Source organism: Protopterus annectens, chromosome 9.part0 (assembly GCF_019279795.1).
Source record: "Protopterus annectens isolate FY-2018-M chromosome 9.part0, PAN1.0, whole genome shotgun sequence".
Taxonomy (NCBI): Eukaryota; Metazoa; Chordata; order Ceratodontiformes; family Protopteridae; genus Protopterus; species Protopterus annectens.
In genome coordinates this window covers 875,464,359-875,482,026 of record NC_056743.1, presented here as the reverse complement: position 1 = coordinate 875,482,026, position 17,668 = coordinate 875,464,359, and the positions used below count along the sequence as shown (strand labels likewise).

Genomic DNA, 17,668 nt, shown 5'->3' with positions numbered 1-17,668 from the left:
ATTCGATTCAGTCAAAGACTTTTTTCACCCTGGAAAGGATAGAAAATCTCAGACTCCATGTATCGGCTTTCTTGGATCACTCTGTAGTCAAAGCAGCTGATGTTCTCAGGGCCCTGGTTTCGATGGCAGCTGCAATCATTATCCTCCCTCTTGCACGTCTTCACATGAGGGTCCTTCAGTGGAATCTGGCAGTTTACTGGTCCTGGCTAGACCTTCCGATGGATTTCCACATCTGAATCAATCGGGCATGCAGAATGCCACTACAGTGGTGGCTTCAATCGGCGGTCATTTTCACGGGGCACAACTTTCTAACCTCTCCTTCTCAAGCCACTGTGACCACAGACGCTTCCCAGCTCTGGTGGGGGGGGCACTTCCTGGGAAGAACAGTCTAAGGCACGTGGTCCCCTCCAGAGACCAAGCAACACATCAATGTCCAGGAGATGAGGGCAGTGCTTTTAGCATTGAGAGCCTTCCACCCTGTCCTACCTCCGGGGACGGTAGCCATTCAGTCAGACAACATGTCTATTGTCTGGTATATAAACAGGTAGGGACCCGATCCTACCCCTTTTGTCACGAGGCCATAGTGGGCCATATCCACCAGCCGGTTTCTCATAGCAACGCATATCCCGGGACGCTCCAACATTCTGGTGGACAGTCTCAGCAGGGCAATCCTTCTGCCTTACGAGTGGTCTCTGAAACAATCAGTGGCGGAGAAGATCTTCCGTGTTTGGGGTCAACCTTGCTGCGATCTCTTTGCATCTCCTTCCAACACGAAGTGTAGCAACTTCTTCGCTCTGATCCCCCCTCCGGGGGATGTCCCCAGGGACGCTCTAGTCCATGCTTGGCCTCCCGGGCTACTGTATGCTTATCCCCTGTTACCTCTTATTCCGAAGTTCCTTCAGAGAGCTTGCTGGCTGCAGTGCAAAGTCATTCTCATAGCTCATTTCTGGCCGCGTCAAGTGTGGTTTCCCTTCCTATGGTCTCACCTGTTGGTTCCCCCATGGACTGTATATCCATGCCCGGATCTGATTTCTCACCCGTCGGGCTTACCCCTGCCCAACCTGGACAGTCTCAAGCTGACGGCGTGGCTGCTCCAGTTCCCATGATCCATCAGGACTCCTGGACTTTCGTCCTCTGTTAAGAATATTTTGGTAGCTTCTCTTAAAGCCTCCACTAGGAAACTCTACAATAGCAAGTGAAGATGTTTTTGTGTTTGGGCCTCTCAGCACAATCTGAACCCGTTTACAGCCCCCGTTCCGATCATACTGGATTTTCTGGCCGATTTTTTTCGATCAGGCACTAGTGCTTCCACCATCAAAGTTCAGCTGGCTGCCATGTGTAATTTTCATGTGGGTGAAAATAAGGTTGCTCTGGCTTCTGCCAAATTGTGTAAATCTTTCCTGAAGGGCACTTTTTTATTGCGACCACCAGTTAAAGAAAGTGCCCCCCTGGGATCTGACTTTAGTCCTTCAGGCTTTGACCTCCCCCCCTTTCGAGACAGCCGGTTCAGTTCCGATGAAGCATTTGTCATGGAAGACAGCCTTCCTGGTTGCCAGCACTTCAGCCAAGAGAGTTTCAGATTTGCAGGCTTTATCCTCCTTGCTCCCCTATTTGGTTTTCCACAAGGATAGGTTTTCGCTGCGTACGAACCCTTCCTTTCTTCCCAAGGTGTCCTCAGCAGCCAATATTAATCAGTCTATCAATTTGCCAGTCTTCTTCCCAAATTTCCAAAATAGAGGTGATGTAAGCTTCATTTATTGGATGACCATAGACAGCTTCGTTTTTACCTCCATAGGACTAAACCCTTCTGGAAGTCGGATCAATTGTTTGTATCCTTTTCTAAACCAATTTTGGGCAAAGCAGTTTCGAAAGTGTCCTTAGCAAGGTGGATAACTCTTTGTATTGCAAAGGTTTATAAGGACAAAGGTCTGTCTTCTGTTGTATTGAAGGCTCATTCCACTAGAGCAGTGGCCACTTCTGCAGCTTTCTGGTCAAGAGTTCCGTTAGACGATATCTGTGCGGCAGCAACTTGGGCCAATTCGCACACATTCATCTCTCATTATACATTGGATCATATTTCTAGAGGGAGAGCATCCTTTTCAGAAATATCCTTCCATAAGGGCCTCCCAGGAATATTAGTAGCTGGGGACTCTGTCCCATATGTGCAGAATGAATGAAGTCAACTACTTCAGATAAAGAAGTTATGTTCTTACCATAACGTTCCATCTGAGTAGTAGACTTCATTCTTCTGCACCTTCCCTCCATCCCCCTCACTCTTCAGGTTTTTCCTGTTTAGAATTGTGGTTATGTTGCCATTTAGTGTCAGCAAACCAATCTGGGGGGCTAGATAGGAAGAAGTGATGTAATATAGGTAAAGGAGGAGCTTGGAGCTCGGAGCTGATGCTTGAAAAGTTTTGCCGGCTCGGATCCATATACCCATATGTGCAGAAGAATGAAGTCTACTACTCAGATGGAACGTTATGGTAAGAACATAACATATTTTTTTCATTCATATAAATGTGTGATTTCCTATGTCATAAGTGATTAATTTAATAAAGATGTTTCTGGTTTAAAAAAGAACAGGTGGTGAGATCTTTAGTAAAATTAAGAAATGGAAATTGTGAGAACAATGCATGGAAAAAAAATTGGAGGAAGAATGAAGTTTAAGAGATGGCAGAATTTGAACAAATTATGTAATGTTTCTTTGATTATACGATGTATAACAATATATGTAATGTATAATAGTTGTAAATGTGAAATTATTAGTATGTGTGACGATTGGGGAGAGATGGGCGAAGGCTGCCAGCCTAGTCAAATAGAATTTGATGTATAATTCTGGCATTTGTAAATAAATGTTAAATACAGGCATGTTTCTCGAGTGTAAAAGAATACTGTGAAATGTGGAACTGCAAAATATGTGACATTGCACTGACCCTTTCATATTAGAATTCAGCTCCAGTGCGTCTGGATGAAGGTTTCATGCCCATTGTTTTAAGGCTAAAGTTTATGACCAGAATTTACATGTGGATGGTGCTTTATTGCTCAAGATTCTGCTAGAGTGTATATGTGAAATGCCTTGTATTATTGTAAGTTTCTGAGCAGGTGTTAAATTGCTAAATAATGCAGTCTGTGGCTTGAGAACTCAGACCAGGTGTTAAGATGATGCAATATGAATACTGGGAAAACCTAAGTGTCAGAAATGATGTAATTTGGGAGGGCCTTAGAGACATGTTTGTTAGTAATGTTTAAATACTATTTCTCACAAGAGACTGAGAGCATTTTGATCTTGGATATCTAACTCAGCACTCTGCCTAAGCTCTCATGTAAGTTTTTAGCACTGTGATTTCTTGTAGGAATAGTTAAAGCTAGTAAAGATTAATTAGGTATTTTTCTTTGAAATCAGACCTGTCCTACTGTATTATTTTAAGTTTCTGTGTGATCTCTGAACTCTTGGATATCTCTGTGGTATAGTAGTTTTGTCTTGTTTTAATTATTTATTATTAAATATTTTTAAAACCTTCTACCTGTGGCTGGTTTATGCAGAGATAAATTATGTTTTAGAGTACATTATATATTTATAGAGTTTACTGTCTAAGCCCTTCCAATAAGCCTAGACTGAATAGTCACATTACCATTGGATAATAATAATGCACAGTAATAATTGAACACCCTATTAAGGACCTTTTAGTAGCTGATATTATTAGCTGGGTGGTGGCAGTAGTTATTACCATATAGTCTGGGTAAAGGGGCACAGCTGGAGAATCTGTGTTAGCCTTTCCCAGGAGTGTCTGTGAAGTTGTATAAATACTTATCTCAGTGTGTGTGTGTGTGTGTGTGTGTGTGTGTGTGTGTGTGTGTGTGTGTGTGTGTGTTGTGTCAGCTACTTTGGCAGGGACATGAAGCACTGGTTGGACAGAGTGTGTACTGGAGGTTCTAGCTTGCCCAGCTAGGCTGAGACTTGGACCCTGTAGCTGTGCCAGTGGGGAGTCTTATTGGGGACATGGTGAGCAAGGGAGCAATCAGCCTCAGATTGACTGTGATCTCTGTGTGCACTTAAGGGAAATTGTACTTTACTGTGTGTATTAGTTTTCCTTTTCTTTTCTAGGAGACGACCTTTCTGGTGTTAGTGGTGAGGATAGAGGCTCCTTGATTGCTGGGCCAGGGCAAATGGAAGTTTGCCTATGCCACAAGTGATAGTTGAGTGTATATATATATATATATATATATATATATATATATATATATATATAAAACTGTCTAAAGTGGGGCATTTTTATGGAAATGTAAAATTTTGCAGACTAGTCCATAATACATAACCAGTACAAAGGACTTGGACGTTTTGCTAAATTATGAGCTTATTTTAGTTGAATGTGAGTGCTGTATACTATTTCATACAATACGTAGACATTTCAGTTACAAAATAATTATTTTGTGCAGCTGTTAAAGGAATCTTGGGAAATAATTTTTTTCATCTCCCAATAGCTAACCAGCCGCTGTCACCAGCGCCTGTCCTCATTTACTAGGCCTACTGGACCTGCCTTAGCCTTGGGTTGGCTCAATCTGATCCACATCTCGGGCCAGTGAGGAGACAGAAGATGCTGGTACAGCATTATACTGCTGTCAGGTAGTGTGCCTTAACTCTCATCCCCTCATGGCAACCTTGAAAGCTCCATGATTGCTGCCCTCAGGAGGTACAGTGGTAGATGCAAGCATGCATTTTTTCAATGCATGCAGAACCTCCCAGCTAAGCTTTCTCCATTATACTTTCTCCATATTTATTTTTTTTTATTTTTATCTTCACTTGTTGATACTGGTACAGTAATACTGAGTAATATATCTCTGTTTATACCCCTCTAATTGAATTAATTGAATTTTGCTTTAATGTATATTTTCTGTATATATTACTATAATCAAGCAAACTAGATTCCCGTTATGTATATATTATGTATATGTTACTGCATTTACTATTTGTACACTGTTTCTACTTCTGCACCGATTAATGTTTATATTTTTTCTGTACCTATGTTCTTGTTGGAGCTTTTCTCCCCGGGCCTCCACTGAAAATGGGCTCCTTTAGGCTCAGTGGACTTTCATGGTAAAAAAAATGCAATAAATAAATAAACAAGTAAATAAACGGCTCACCACTTGAGACACAGAGTTGCCTTGGCTCATATACTATCCTTCTTACATATATTTTACTCTGTATTCATACTATTATCTTTATTATTTATTTATTTATTTATTTATTGCCGTTTGTTTACCAGGATAGTCCATTGGGCCAATAAAGAACCCATTTTCAATGGAGTCCTGGGGAGAAAAGCTCCAAAAGAAAAAGAACAAAAAACAAAATGTACATTCAACATTTGGCAGTGACAATCTAGCTACAGAGAGTTATTAATACAATGTAGGCAGAGTAAAAGTAAAACTAATCAGATATAGAATAGCTGTATAACGGTTAATACAATGAGAAAACACATGCTAATAATAGAAAAAAAATGAAACATTAATACAGATTAGAGAACAAGCATAGTAGCTAAATAAAGTAGGATATGATATAGAAGGACATTAAGTAGAGTTAGTTATGTGGGGTGGGAGCAAGAGCATTCCCACTGTGATGCTAGGTGTAGGAAAAGAGAATTTTTGAAGGTAGAGTGGTTAGAGGTGGTGCGGATGCTTGGTGGAAGGGAGTTCCAGAGGCGAGTGAGGCTGAAGGAAAGAAGGTTTTTGCCTGGGGGATGAGTAGGTTTATGCACTTCTAGCAGATTTTGATTATTAGACCTTAGAACTCTGTTAGGTAGGTGCATTTTAAAGCAGAGGAAAGGGAGGACAGAGGAGGGGTTTAGAATAAGCTTATGGGCTAGGAGTTAGTTGAGTGTAAGTTAGTTGATTAGGAAGTTCTAGTCATTTTAGTTTATGGAGGGAGAGACAGTGATGAGCGGAAGACCTATGGCTGGTGGCAAATTTTGCAATTTTGTTATAGCAGGAGGTGTTGTTTTTTTAACAAGGACTGAATATTAGTTAGTAGTGGGGCTTACAGAAGGGAGGGGATAAGGAAGGAAGTAGAGAGAGTGATTTTAGTGGTGGATGTGAGGTAGGCATTCTGTCTATAAAGCATGCCAAGTTTTTGATGTGTTTTTTTGATGTTTGTTTGCAGGTGGGAGTTAAATTTAAGTTGGTTGTCGATTTGGACCCCAAATAGTTTGGTCTCTGACACTATTTCGAGAGGTGAGTTGTTTTGGCTAGTAATTAAGAATGTATTCATGTCGGGAGGAGTGACTTTTGGAAGGAGTGAATAACAATAGTTTGGTCTTGGTAGCATTAAGAGCTAGATGATTGCTTAGCATCCATTGCTCTGTGGAAGAGAAGCCATCTTGAGTAAGTTTTTTGTAGTGTAGTGATAGAAGAGGCAGAGCAGAGGCTAGTAGAGTCCTCTGTATATTGGATGATGCTAGAGAAAGGGATTGACTTGTGGAAGTCGTTAATAAAGATATTGAAGAGAAGAGGACCCAGTATGGAGCCTTGAGGAACTCCTGTAGGGGTACTAAGGAAAGAGGAAGTGGCTTTTTTCCATTTTACAGCTTGATATCTGTTAGATAGGTATCTAGAGAACCAGTTCAAAGAGGAGGAGGATAGGTAGAGTTTGGAGAGTTTAGTTAAGAGCAGGCTGTGTGAGATGGTATCGAAGGCTTTGGAAAGGTCAAGGAGTAAAGTGGAAACAATTTGTCCCGAGTCACGGGCTTTATTTACACTTCAAGGAAGGAGAGGAGGGCAGTCATAGTGCTATGATTGGGTCTGAAACCGTGCTGTGTGGGAGTTATAAGATTGTTGTCTATGAGATGGGGTAGGAGTTGAAGTTGCACACATTTTTCAAGGATTTTGAAATGGGGATAGGATGGCTATGGGACGAAATTAGTAATGTTATTATTGTTACCACCTTTGTGTAGTGGTATAATAAAGGCTTGTTTCCAAATTTGGGAACTGTGCATTCTTGTAGGGAGGCGGTTAATTAAGATGCTACTGGGGTAGGCAAGATTATCAGCAGGTATACTAAGAAAGTCAGTAGGGATATTGTCAGGAGCATTGGTAGATGGTTTCAGTTTCTGAAGGAGTTTCCTAATAGTAGATGTAGGTATGGGGTTTAGAGAGAAGTGAGTGCAGTCAGAGGGGGGGGGATTATGGGGTGGTGGTGATGAGGATGGAATATGTGTAGAAGAGGGGTAGTGGAGTTAGTGGGTGGGAGGGTGAAGAAGTAGAGACAGTGGGTGGGTGAGGGGTATTGGATGATAGGGAGGAGTTGGAGAACGAGGAGTCTAATTTGGAAATGGAGTCAATAAAGAAAGAATTAAATTGGGTGGCTAAATCAAGTTCTGTAGAATTTGGGTCTGGGGTAGGAGTATCTGGTTTGCTGGGGTGGAGGAGAGTAGAGATCCCTTCCAGAATTTTTGAGGGTTGTTTTTTGTTATGGTTTGGAGTGTAGAGAAATAGTTTTACGATCATAAGTAATGAGTTTTTTACTTTTTTTCGAGCATTTTATATTCAAGTAAGGAGTGGAGTTGTCTTATGTTTCTTGGTAGCGTGTCTTTCAGACTTTGTCTCTCTGCCTCATGGTAGTGAGAGTACTTTTGGAGAGCCATGGGGCTGATTTAGTTTTTATTCTCTTTGTCCGTAAGGGAGCTTGGGAGTCTAGTAATTTCAAGAATGTTGAGTTGAAGTAAGAGACTGCATTGTCTAGAGGTAGTGTTTTTAAACAATTCCAATTAATTGCTTGTAGTGAGTTAGAAAAGGTTGTTGGGTTGAAGTTTTTTTGGTCACTGATAGTAATATAGTTATGGGTTCGTTGAAGGATAGTGGGATGCCGGTGGGTAAAGGTGGGTATGTGGTCACCAAGTGGGTCGGGAAGTGTGCCACTGTTGGTGAAATAGTGAGGATGGGAGACTAGAATCCAGTCCAATATACTCCCATTGGAGGGGTTTTGGCTGGGTGAGTTACCAAAGTGATGAGTTGTGAGAAATTGTAGAGGTTGATGTTAATGGGGTTTGAAGGAGACTGGATATGGGCCCAGTTAATGTTTACATCTCCTAGGATTATGGTTTCATTACTAATGTTACTGGATAGCCAGGAAAGGATAAGTTCGAGAGTGGAGATATTATCTCCTGGGGGGATATAAAGGGAAGCTATGCATATGTATTTATGATCATTGATTTGTAGTAGGGTAAGGAGAAGTTCGCTTGTTAAAGTGTGGGATAGGTTTGTTGTAGGGAGAGACTACTAGGGAGGAAGAATATAGAAGGGCTACTCCTCCACCTTTTTGTGCTCTGTCTTTTCTTATTATGGAGTAGTTTGAGGACTATTTCAGAATCTTTAATGTGTGGTTTTAGCCAGGTTTCAGAAATAGTGAGGATGTCAGGTTTATTGTGTGTGAGCCAAGAATGAAGGTTTGGGACTTTGTTTACTACACTTTGGGAGTTTAAGGAAGTGAATAATAGAGATTTATTTATAGTGGTTGTAGTGGTGGGGCCTGGATTAGGATGGATGTCTCCAGATATGAGAGTGCTAATCAGATGTAGTATGTGATAGTTTAGGTGAGTAGTTAGCAAGGAGATGAGATTGGGTTCTTTTATGAATTGGAGGGTTTTGCTAGTAGTTATGGTGATAGAGTTAGCGTGGAAGTAGATAAGTTTGTGTCGAAAAAGAAGGAGGTTATCTGAGGGGTATAAATGGGGGGAGATAAGAGGGTATGAGTGTGAAAAAGGTGAGTTGTGAGGATTAGTTATGTGAAAGTGCTGGAAGTGGATGGAGATTGTGGGCTGGGAAAGATGGTAGGAAGAGGATAAGGTAAGGAGTAGTAATAGTGAAAGGAAGAGGAAGGAGTGTATAGAGAGCATGATGGGAAAGAGTTTAATAGAGTAGTAGTATTAAACTAGAGAAGTAAGGTATATAGGAGATAGTATGTATATAGGAACTAGATGTTATCTAGGTAGTAGTGTATGGGGAGTTGTATGCTTAGATTGAGGGGTGTGGTTTGGGTGTGGAACATAATGGGACTGGTTATGTAGGATAATGATGGGGAGTTGCAACTGTGTAAGTTGGTTTTAAGCGGAAAAAAAAGAGGATGTGTTTTGAAGAGGGATACTGATTGGAGTAGTGTGGGAAGTGGGTGTGGTATTAGGAGTGAATAAATGTGGATGTACCAGGGGCAGGTGAAATTAAAGGGCAAGGTAGGGAGAGCCGGAGACATTTGTGGCTAGTATTTACTGGATTATGAGTGCATTTATGCACTGCTGTTTAGCTGAGAAAAAGGGTAGCCAAGCGTATTTACATTATGGAGTAACAAACCTATAAAAAGCAGCATTCAAAACTGCTTTTTAGCTGACTTAACAAGTGAATATAAATATTAATTCTTATAAGTTTTATATCTGGAATATTTAAGAGCAGACAGGCAACTGGAAGTCTGAATTTTTTCTCACAGTATATGGCGATACTCAACAAGCTGCCAAGAAATATAAATGCTTTGTGGGATTAGAGAATTATATATTTATATATATATATATATATATATATATATATATATATATATATATATATATATATATATATATATTTACTTCACACACAAGTTTTTTTTTTTCCCAGTTACCATTTTGGCTGTGACCTGGTTAAAGGGGAGTAGGTCACCTTAAGGAGACCATCCTTTATAGGAAATGTGGTGGCAAATGCATAACCATCCAGGTGCAATTAACCATGAAGACTGCTCTGCAATTTGTAGCATGTTACAGGCCACCCTCTCAAACTCAGGAACTCACATGGCCTTCCTGAAAACATTGGAGGATAAATGTATCTCCAAACACCATCATACTAGGTGACTTCAACTACCCTAATATAGACTGGGAACACTACTCAAGCCCAACACTCTAACCCAAAGATTCCTGGAGTTCATAAACTCAAATGCCATGGAACAACTAGTCACCATCCCCACAAGAGAGAAAACATACTTGATCTCATCATCACGAACATGGGATCAAAATGTTCAACACGAAGTATACCCTCACTGGTGAGATCAGATCATAAACTAATCTGCTGGAGGTCCTCATCCCCCCACCTGAAACAAAAAGACCACAGTGAAAACTTCTCAAAAGCCGATTTCACACTTCTAAAACTAGTGTGGTCTCCTTTAAGGCCCCTGAGCCAGTGGTAAACATTACTCAAACCGCTGAATCACTTACAAATGCCTTCTACCAGCACCTACAGGACTGCATGGATCAGGCAATCCCAAACAAAACTAAGACTCTCTGTACCAAAGGCAAGCGTCCAGTCTGGTGGACCCCAGCCATAAACAAGCTCTACAACAAAGGAGGAAGCTACTACAAGATAGAGCAAAATCCTTGAAAGGTAAGACACCTTTGATCATTATAAGTAAAAACTAAGAGCTCTCATAAAATCATCCAAGGCAAATTTTGAGAGAAAAATGCCAAGGACTCTAAAGACAATCATAAGGCCTTCTTTAGCTATGTTAGAAACCTAGGAGGAAACTCCCAGATATGCTCAGAATTAGTTCAAAATGATGTGAAAATTACTGAACCTACACACATTGCTAACATACTGGCTGACAGGTTCAGTGCAAACTTCTCCCCCCCAAAGGAGAGATATCTATTCCAGAGGATTGTAGCCCCAAACATCTCCAACGCCCAGGTGAGAACTGCCCTCACTAAGGCAAAAACACAGCATCCATGGGACGGATGGTGTCCCGGCTGTGTGCTTCATGAACTCAACGAGGAATTAAACCCACAGTTAGGACAGCTGTTTAATCTTAGCCTCACCTCAGGATACGCCAAGGAGTGCGCGACTGTGGTCCCACTTCATAAGGGTGGTGCCTCCACAGACCCTGGAAATTACGCCCCATTAGCTTGACAAGCCTTATCTGCAAAGCCATGGAGAGGATCATAATGGAACTCATAAATAAAGACATAGGAACTTGCAGACTTTGGATCCAACCCAGTTTGGCTTTGTCAAAGGCAGATCCTGCCTCTTAAACTTGGTTGACTTTTGAGACAGTCACCAAGGCCATTGATGAGGAAAGGCAGTCCATACAGCCTACCTCGACCTGGCAAAGGCCTTACACAATACCCCACTCAGGTATCATCGAAAAACTCATCAGCTTGAATGTAAACCCATACATCACAAGATGGGTTGCAAACTGGCTAAGTGACAGAACCCACAGGGTCAGAGTTGCTGGAGCCATGTCAGACTCAAAGCCTGTCACAAGTGGTGTCCCACAGGGCTCAGTCCTGGGTCCACTCTTGTTCATCTATATTGGAGGGTTTGCTAGTTAGTTATGAATATAGATTTAGCTGAAGTGATAGATTTGTGATATGTAGTGAAGGAGTTCAATCTAATCAGATGTAGTATGTGATAGTTTAGGTGAGTAGTTAGCAAGGAGATGAGATTGGGTTCTTTTATGAATTGGAGGGTTTTGCTAGTAGTTATGGTGATAGAGTTAGCGTGGAAGTAGATAAGTTTGTGTCGAAAAAGAAGGAGGTTATCTGAGGGGTATAAATGGGGGGAGATAAGAGGGTATGAGTGTGAAAAAGGTGAGTTGTGAGGATTAGTTATGTGAAAGTGCTGGAAGTGGATGGAGATTGTGGGCTGGGAAAGATGGTAGGAAGAGGATAAGGTAAGGAGTAGTAATAGTGAAAGGAAGAGGAAGGAGTGTATAGAGAGCATGATGGGAAAGAGTTTAATAGAGTAGTAGTATTAAACTAGAGAAGTAAGGTATATAGGAGATAGTATGTATATAGGAACTAGATGTTATCTAGGTAGTAGTGTATGGGGAGTTGTATTAGATTGGAGGGGGTGTGGTTTGGGTGTGGGAATATAATGGGACTGGTTATGTAGGATAATGATGGGGAGTTAACTGTAAGTTGGTTTTGGCGGGAAAAAAAGAGGATGTGTTTTGGAAGAGGGATACTGATTGGAGTAGTGTGGAAGTGGGTGTGGTATTAGGAGGAATAAATGTAGATGTACTGGGGGCAGGTGGGAATTGGGGGCAAGGTAGGGGAGCGGAGACATTTGTGGCTAGTATTTACTGATTATGAGTGCATTTATGCACTGCTGTTTAGCTGAGAAAAGGGTAGCCGTTATTTACATTATGGAGTAACAAACCTATAAGGCAGTGCATTCAAAACTGCTTTAGCTGACTTAACAGTGAAATAAATATTAATTTATAAGTTTCATATCTGGAATATTTAAGAGCAGACAGGTAACTGGAAGTCTGAATTTTTTCACAGTAGTGGCGATACTACCAAGCCAAGAAGAATGCTTTGTGGGATTAGAGAATTATATATATATATATATATATATATATATATATATATATATATATATATATATATATATATATATATTTACTTACACACAAGTGTCTGGTTGTATGAAAATAATACTTTGTGTGAAAAGCAGTTACCATGTATAGTGGGGTGCTAGGTGATTCTGGTTAAATGAGGGGGAGTGAGGTGCAACTCTGTAAGTGAACATCATGCTGTTTAGTTTGGATGTGGAGGTTGGAAATCCATACTCATGACAGAGATGCATATTCTTTATATACTCTTGAAGCCAGGTTGCATCATATAAATTTGTTATTGAAACAGACTTGTGTGCCTTTTTGTTGTTATCACTTCACCCTTTGTAGTGGCAGGTACCCCTCCTGTTTCACATTTGGTAGCAGTAGTTGCAGAGGTCCATCACTTTTGGTAGCAGTAGTTAGTGGTCTTTCCCATTTGGTGGCAGTCGTGCCACTAGTCCTCCACACATACAGTGAATTCTGCGCACTGGACACCAATGTCTTTTCAGAAAGAATGTAGGACTGGGAGCAGTCTGGTTGAATTTAGTTGCTCATAGTCTTAAGTAAGTGAATGGAGGCTGATGGAATCAAGACATTGAGAACAGCAAAGCAGCTCAGTAGACACTCATAGCTTAATCTTCTGTACTGTTAGCTATTAAAACTGACAACACTTTGCAAAGGAGTTGTGGGCATATTTTGGCACTAATTGGTATATTTATTTTTAATAAAATATTTTGTAAACTAGAGTCTCACTTTTAAAAGTATCCAATCCATTTTGTATGCTACTAGTAACTTACAGATTAAAACCTCAAAGGCCAAAATGTGCACATTTGTTCCCAAAAGGACAGTAAAGCAAATATAAACTATATATTGCTACATTGTCTGTTTTGTTTTAATTTTTGGTAGCTATAAACATAGGCTGGGTATGTTTAGTTTTCTGACCTTTAGTATGACGTGTTATCAGTGATGATTTGGCTGTGACAAACAGCAGCTACATAACGGTATTTTGTATTAGCTGCATCTAGCCCCTCTTGTAGAACTGCCAATTACATTACAGGTGAGAATTAGCAGTGTTAAACATGATAGCACAATGATGAACTCTTCTGCATCATATGAACACCTCATCTCATCAGTCTCTTACAGAGTAAGTGGGGAAACCATTTAGAAGGTGACAGATGATTTACAGAAGATGCTTATCTAAAACACTGATGTATTTGCGTATATTTAATATTTCCATTATACATATATAGAACTCGTAAAATGGTTATTCTGGTAGTTTTTTCATGTACTGAACTGTTTCCCTTTCAGCTAAATTCCAGGTTGTAGTTTAGAGTAGTTTGCGTGCGTGTGTGTGTGTGTGTGTGTGTGTGTGTGTGTGTGTGTGTGTGCGCTCGTGCGCACGTGTATGTGTACTGAATTTGTTATAGGATTTCAAAACAATGTCACTACTTTGCGTTCATTGCTGTCTAAGAGAAGGAAAAGTTGTGGATGCCAACTCTCTTGAGTTGATCATCATTTTTACGTAAAAAGAGTAGTCAAATTTCAAGTAGCTATGAACTTTATATTATAAGCTAGCAGAAGTTAGTGTGTGCTTTAAGTAATAAAGAAAGTGAATCCAGAAGAGCATTTATTTTTGCATGTGTGATCCCTGAAATAAGTTGGCGACTGTGGTTGGAGCAGAGGGGATGAGAAGGAGCATTGGGTGGGGGGGTCAGGGGCCCATGGATGGAAAACAGCCTGGGGTCCAAGGTATACTTAATCCACCACCGTGTAAACAATTTAGAGCATTAGAGGAATGCTCTCTCTTATTAGTAGCATCAGATCAGTTGGTATACACATTCTAGGGTAACCACCTATTCCTGTTTTAACAGTATAGTCCCTCTTTTGGCAGTTGTCCTGTGGAAAAAACATGAAAAATAGAAAATGTCATGTGATTTTAGAACCAAATTCACTAACTTTGTTCTAATTGCTGTAGAAAAATATAATTATGTACATGAAACATATTCATGCAATATGATGGAATAGAAAAAAAAATAATTCTTCAAAAGTGAACCTTCATTTTGGTGGTAAAGTGAGACCAACTCCTTTGTGCTTATTATGTACAATCTGTCCTACAACATCTCAAATTTCTGCAAAAAAGAGTACCCACTTTAGGCATCTGATAAAGTTGATAGGCATAGCACTTTTTGCTTGGATGATGTTGCTTGCTGTTTTCAGCTATGTTTTTTTTTTCATGTCCTGTGCATTGCATCAGTCTGTCTTCACTTTCATTTATTCCCTCATTGCACATACCCAAAAACTGAGAACATACACTCATTCATTTCCACGTGATGCCTGTTGAAGGATGTGTCAGCCATGCATTCACAGGAGTCTTTTTTCCTTGTATGACTAATCCCACACCTGGTGACATATGAAGATTGCAGCTGGAATTCTGTGTCCTGAGTATATGCACGTCCATGCTTGCTGAGCCACAGCCACATCATAAAGCAATCCCCATACAGTGACCTCCAGCCTCTGATAGGTGTCTGTAATGCAGCAAGACTTGCTGCGTCCCTTCTCTAAGATGAGCAATCAAGGATCAGCCACTCAATATCACCCAATCTGACTGGCTCTTCTATTGCCTGGGCTAATATTGAGTCACACTTTGGGTCATAGACAAAGCTTTTTACCTCTGTGCCACCTCTTAGATGACATTAAAATGTTTAGGGACAGTTTCCTTTGAGAGCAATGCCAGATTTTTTTCAGTCTGTATACATACTTTCAATTTCACTTTGTCATTCCTGAATAATGGTATGTATGTTTTTTGTCTTTTGGTATACTAATGTGGTCTCTTTTCTCTCTATTTTTTTTGCAGTTTTGGTTATCCTGACCCAACATATCTGGCCAGAGTCAGAGAAGAACTGTGGGCCAAAGGAATCACTGAGGACTGATGAAAAAGGCAGCAAGTGCCTGTTTATGGACTTGTTGGTTAACAGCTAATCAATGGACCAACACTAATTGCTGCTCAGTCACTTGTAACGACATCTCTGAACAGTACGGATAAACCACCACACACAGTATAACTAAGCAAATGCAATTGTATGACGTCATCCATTGTCTTTGTGTGTAGTATTTTATACTGGTAGAAGGGCTACAGATTTTGTGATCCAAGTTACTGCAATGTGTTTACACATGCACCTTAGAATACATATGTTCTTGGGTCAGTGCTCTGTATTCAACACTTTGTATTCATATTCTGTTCCATGAGGTAAATTAATCAGTTTACAGTAGTTTTAAGTTTTTACAGATTTGAGATGGATGGTGCAATATTTTTAATTATATTTCATTATAGTGCACAGTGCTGCTTGGGCCACTGAGAAGTTTAATGTGCTGTTAAGTCAGCTTGAAGGATAAAGTATTGTGCGTCTTGATTGTGTTGGTACTTTCGAGTGAGATATCAGGGAGTTCCAAGTAGACTCTGAAAATGATCACTGTCCAAGTATCCACTAAGAAAGTACATTACAAAAGGTGCTGTGAAGAACCCTGTCTCTACCTCTTTTTGGATAGACACATGGACATGATCATGAAATATGCAAGAGCGGAAGAGGTGCTTCAGGGTAAGATTCCCTAAATGAGGACTGCAGAGCTAAATAAGTTAACAGGGATATAGGAAGCATCCTTTGATGTAACCAGGTGATAATGACAAGATGTTTGGGGTGTCTGTGGAAATCCAAGACCAAAACTGCGATCAAGGTGAAGAAATGGTAAGAAGTTTGGGGTTGAAGTATCTTCCAGTATTTCCCCTAGTCCAAAATGCATTGATCTCGGAGTTTGTATAGTAGTGGTATGGGGGTGCATTGAGTGAAACTTCCCTTCAAAAAATGTTTTAACCGTGTCATAGTGATTTTGGGAATTTGCTGGGGTTTTTTTTGTTTGTTTTGTTTTTTAATTGCAATTTATTTTTCCAAGTGTCAAGATTGAGATGTTCGGTTTCACATTTCAGATAGAAAGTTAGAGATTCTCCAAGGGCTTTTAGCAGCAAATGAAAATGAAAGTTACATGCTTATTTATAAATTCACACGTTGAAACTGAGCAGTTTGCCTCATCTGATATGTGTGCCCCCTTTATACTAGAAAACTAAAGATTTATATCATTAAACCAAGAATCTACTTAACAAAGCTATTACTGGGTTATAGTCTTTTGTTGTGTCCAAAATGGTAACATATTTTAAATTTCACTTGTTCCTAAACCCCCTCCCTTCTCATCACCAACAAATCTTAAAAAAAAAATGTATTAATCATGGATCAGTTAGACTGATTTAAGATGTCAGTGCTGTACTACTGCTCTCTGAAGAAGCCTGACGAAATCTCAGCTGAAAGAAAAAGAAGGCCGTAAACACAGCTGCCTCAAATAATTCTGTCTATCCATGTCCATACATTGCATATGTATTTGTGTCTGTGTATGTATATATGTATGACACACACACATATAGCTTCTTCTTCTTCTTTCGTCTTTTCCCGGTTAGGGGTCGCCACAGCGGATCACCTGTCCGTTCATGATTGGCAGTGGAGTTTTAAAGTGTCGAGTTGCTAGCCCGGCGCCCAACCTTCCACAGAAGGCACACAAATGCAAGCACTCATGCCTAGGGCCAATTTAGAGTGTCCAATATATATATATATATATATATATATATATATATATATATATATATATATATATATATATATATTCACACACACACACACACCTTGACAGTGCAAATGATTGTAAGTTCCCTTGTTTACATATCTTTGGGATGTAGGAGGAAATGAGGTACCCTGGTGAAAACCAGTGTTGATACAGGGAACCTGTAGACTCTGAATAGAAAGCACCCCAGCCAGGAACCAAGCAGAAGAGCCAAACACTGTAAGCCAGCAATGCTGCTGCACCACTTTGCTGATTTATTTAGGTGAAAAGGCATGACAAGGATATGGTAATTTAGGATTCATATGTTTTGCATTTTCTGAAATACTGTTCCCAAGTATAATTGTTCCCTTCTTGGCTAAGGGTTGTAGAGGGATATCCTTTAGTCATGCAGTTTGTTCTGGCATATAATATTACAAGATTTTAAACCACATTGTATTGAATTTAAAAATGGCGGCTGTTTCCTGTTTAGTTGTGTGTATATTTACACTTCATTCTCTTTCTTGGGTATTGTTAAAATCCAGTGATGTCAGCATTGCTTTAACTTTTCCTCTCTGCCTCACCCTTTTTCTCTGTCTATGAATATTCTATTGGGTTGCTGTTTGTGGTTGGTGCTCCTTTCTGTAATATAGAAAAGACTGAATAACTGAGAAAAGAGCCTGATGATTA

At 40.1% G+C, this 17,668-nt stretch overlaps 1 protein-coding gene across 1 annotated transcript in view; it reads left to right on the top strand.

Annotated features, from left to right (window-relative positions):
• LOC122811629 (probable E3 ubiquitin-protein ligase DTX3) overlaps nt 1-16,823 on the top strand; it is a 1,276,614-nt gene extending 1,259,791 nt beyond the window's left edge. Inside the window, exon 4 of the mRNA XM_044083604.1 lies at nt 15,192-16,823. Coding sequence (XP_043939539.1) covers nt 15,192-15,267 — 76 coding nt within the window. The 3' untranslated portion in view covers nt 15,268-16,823. The remainder of the gene's footprint in view (nt 1-15,191) is intronic.
• The last annotated feature ends 845 nt before the right edge of the window (nt 16,824-17,668 follow it).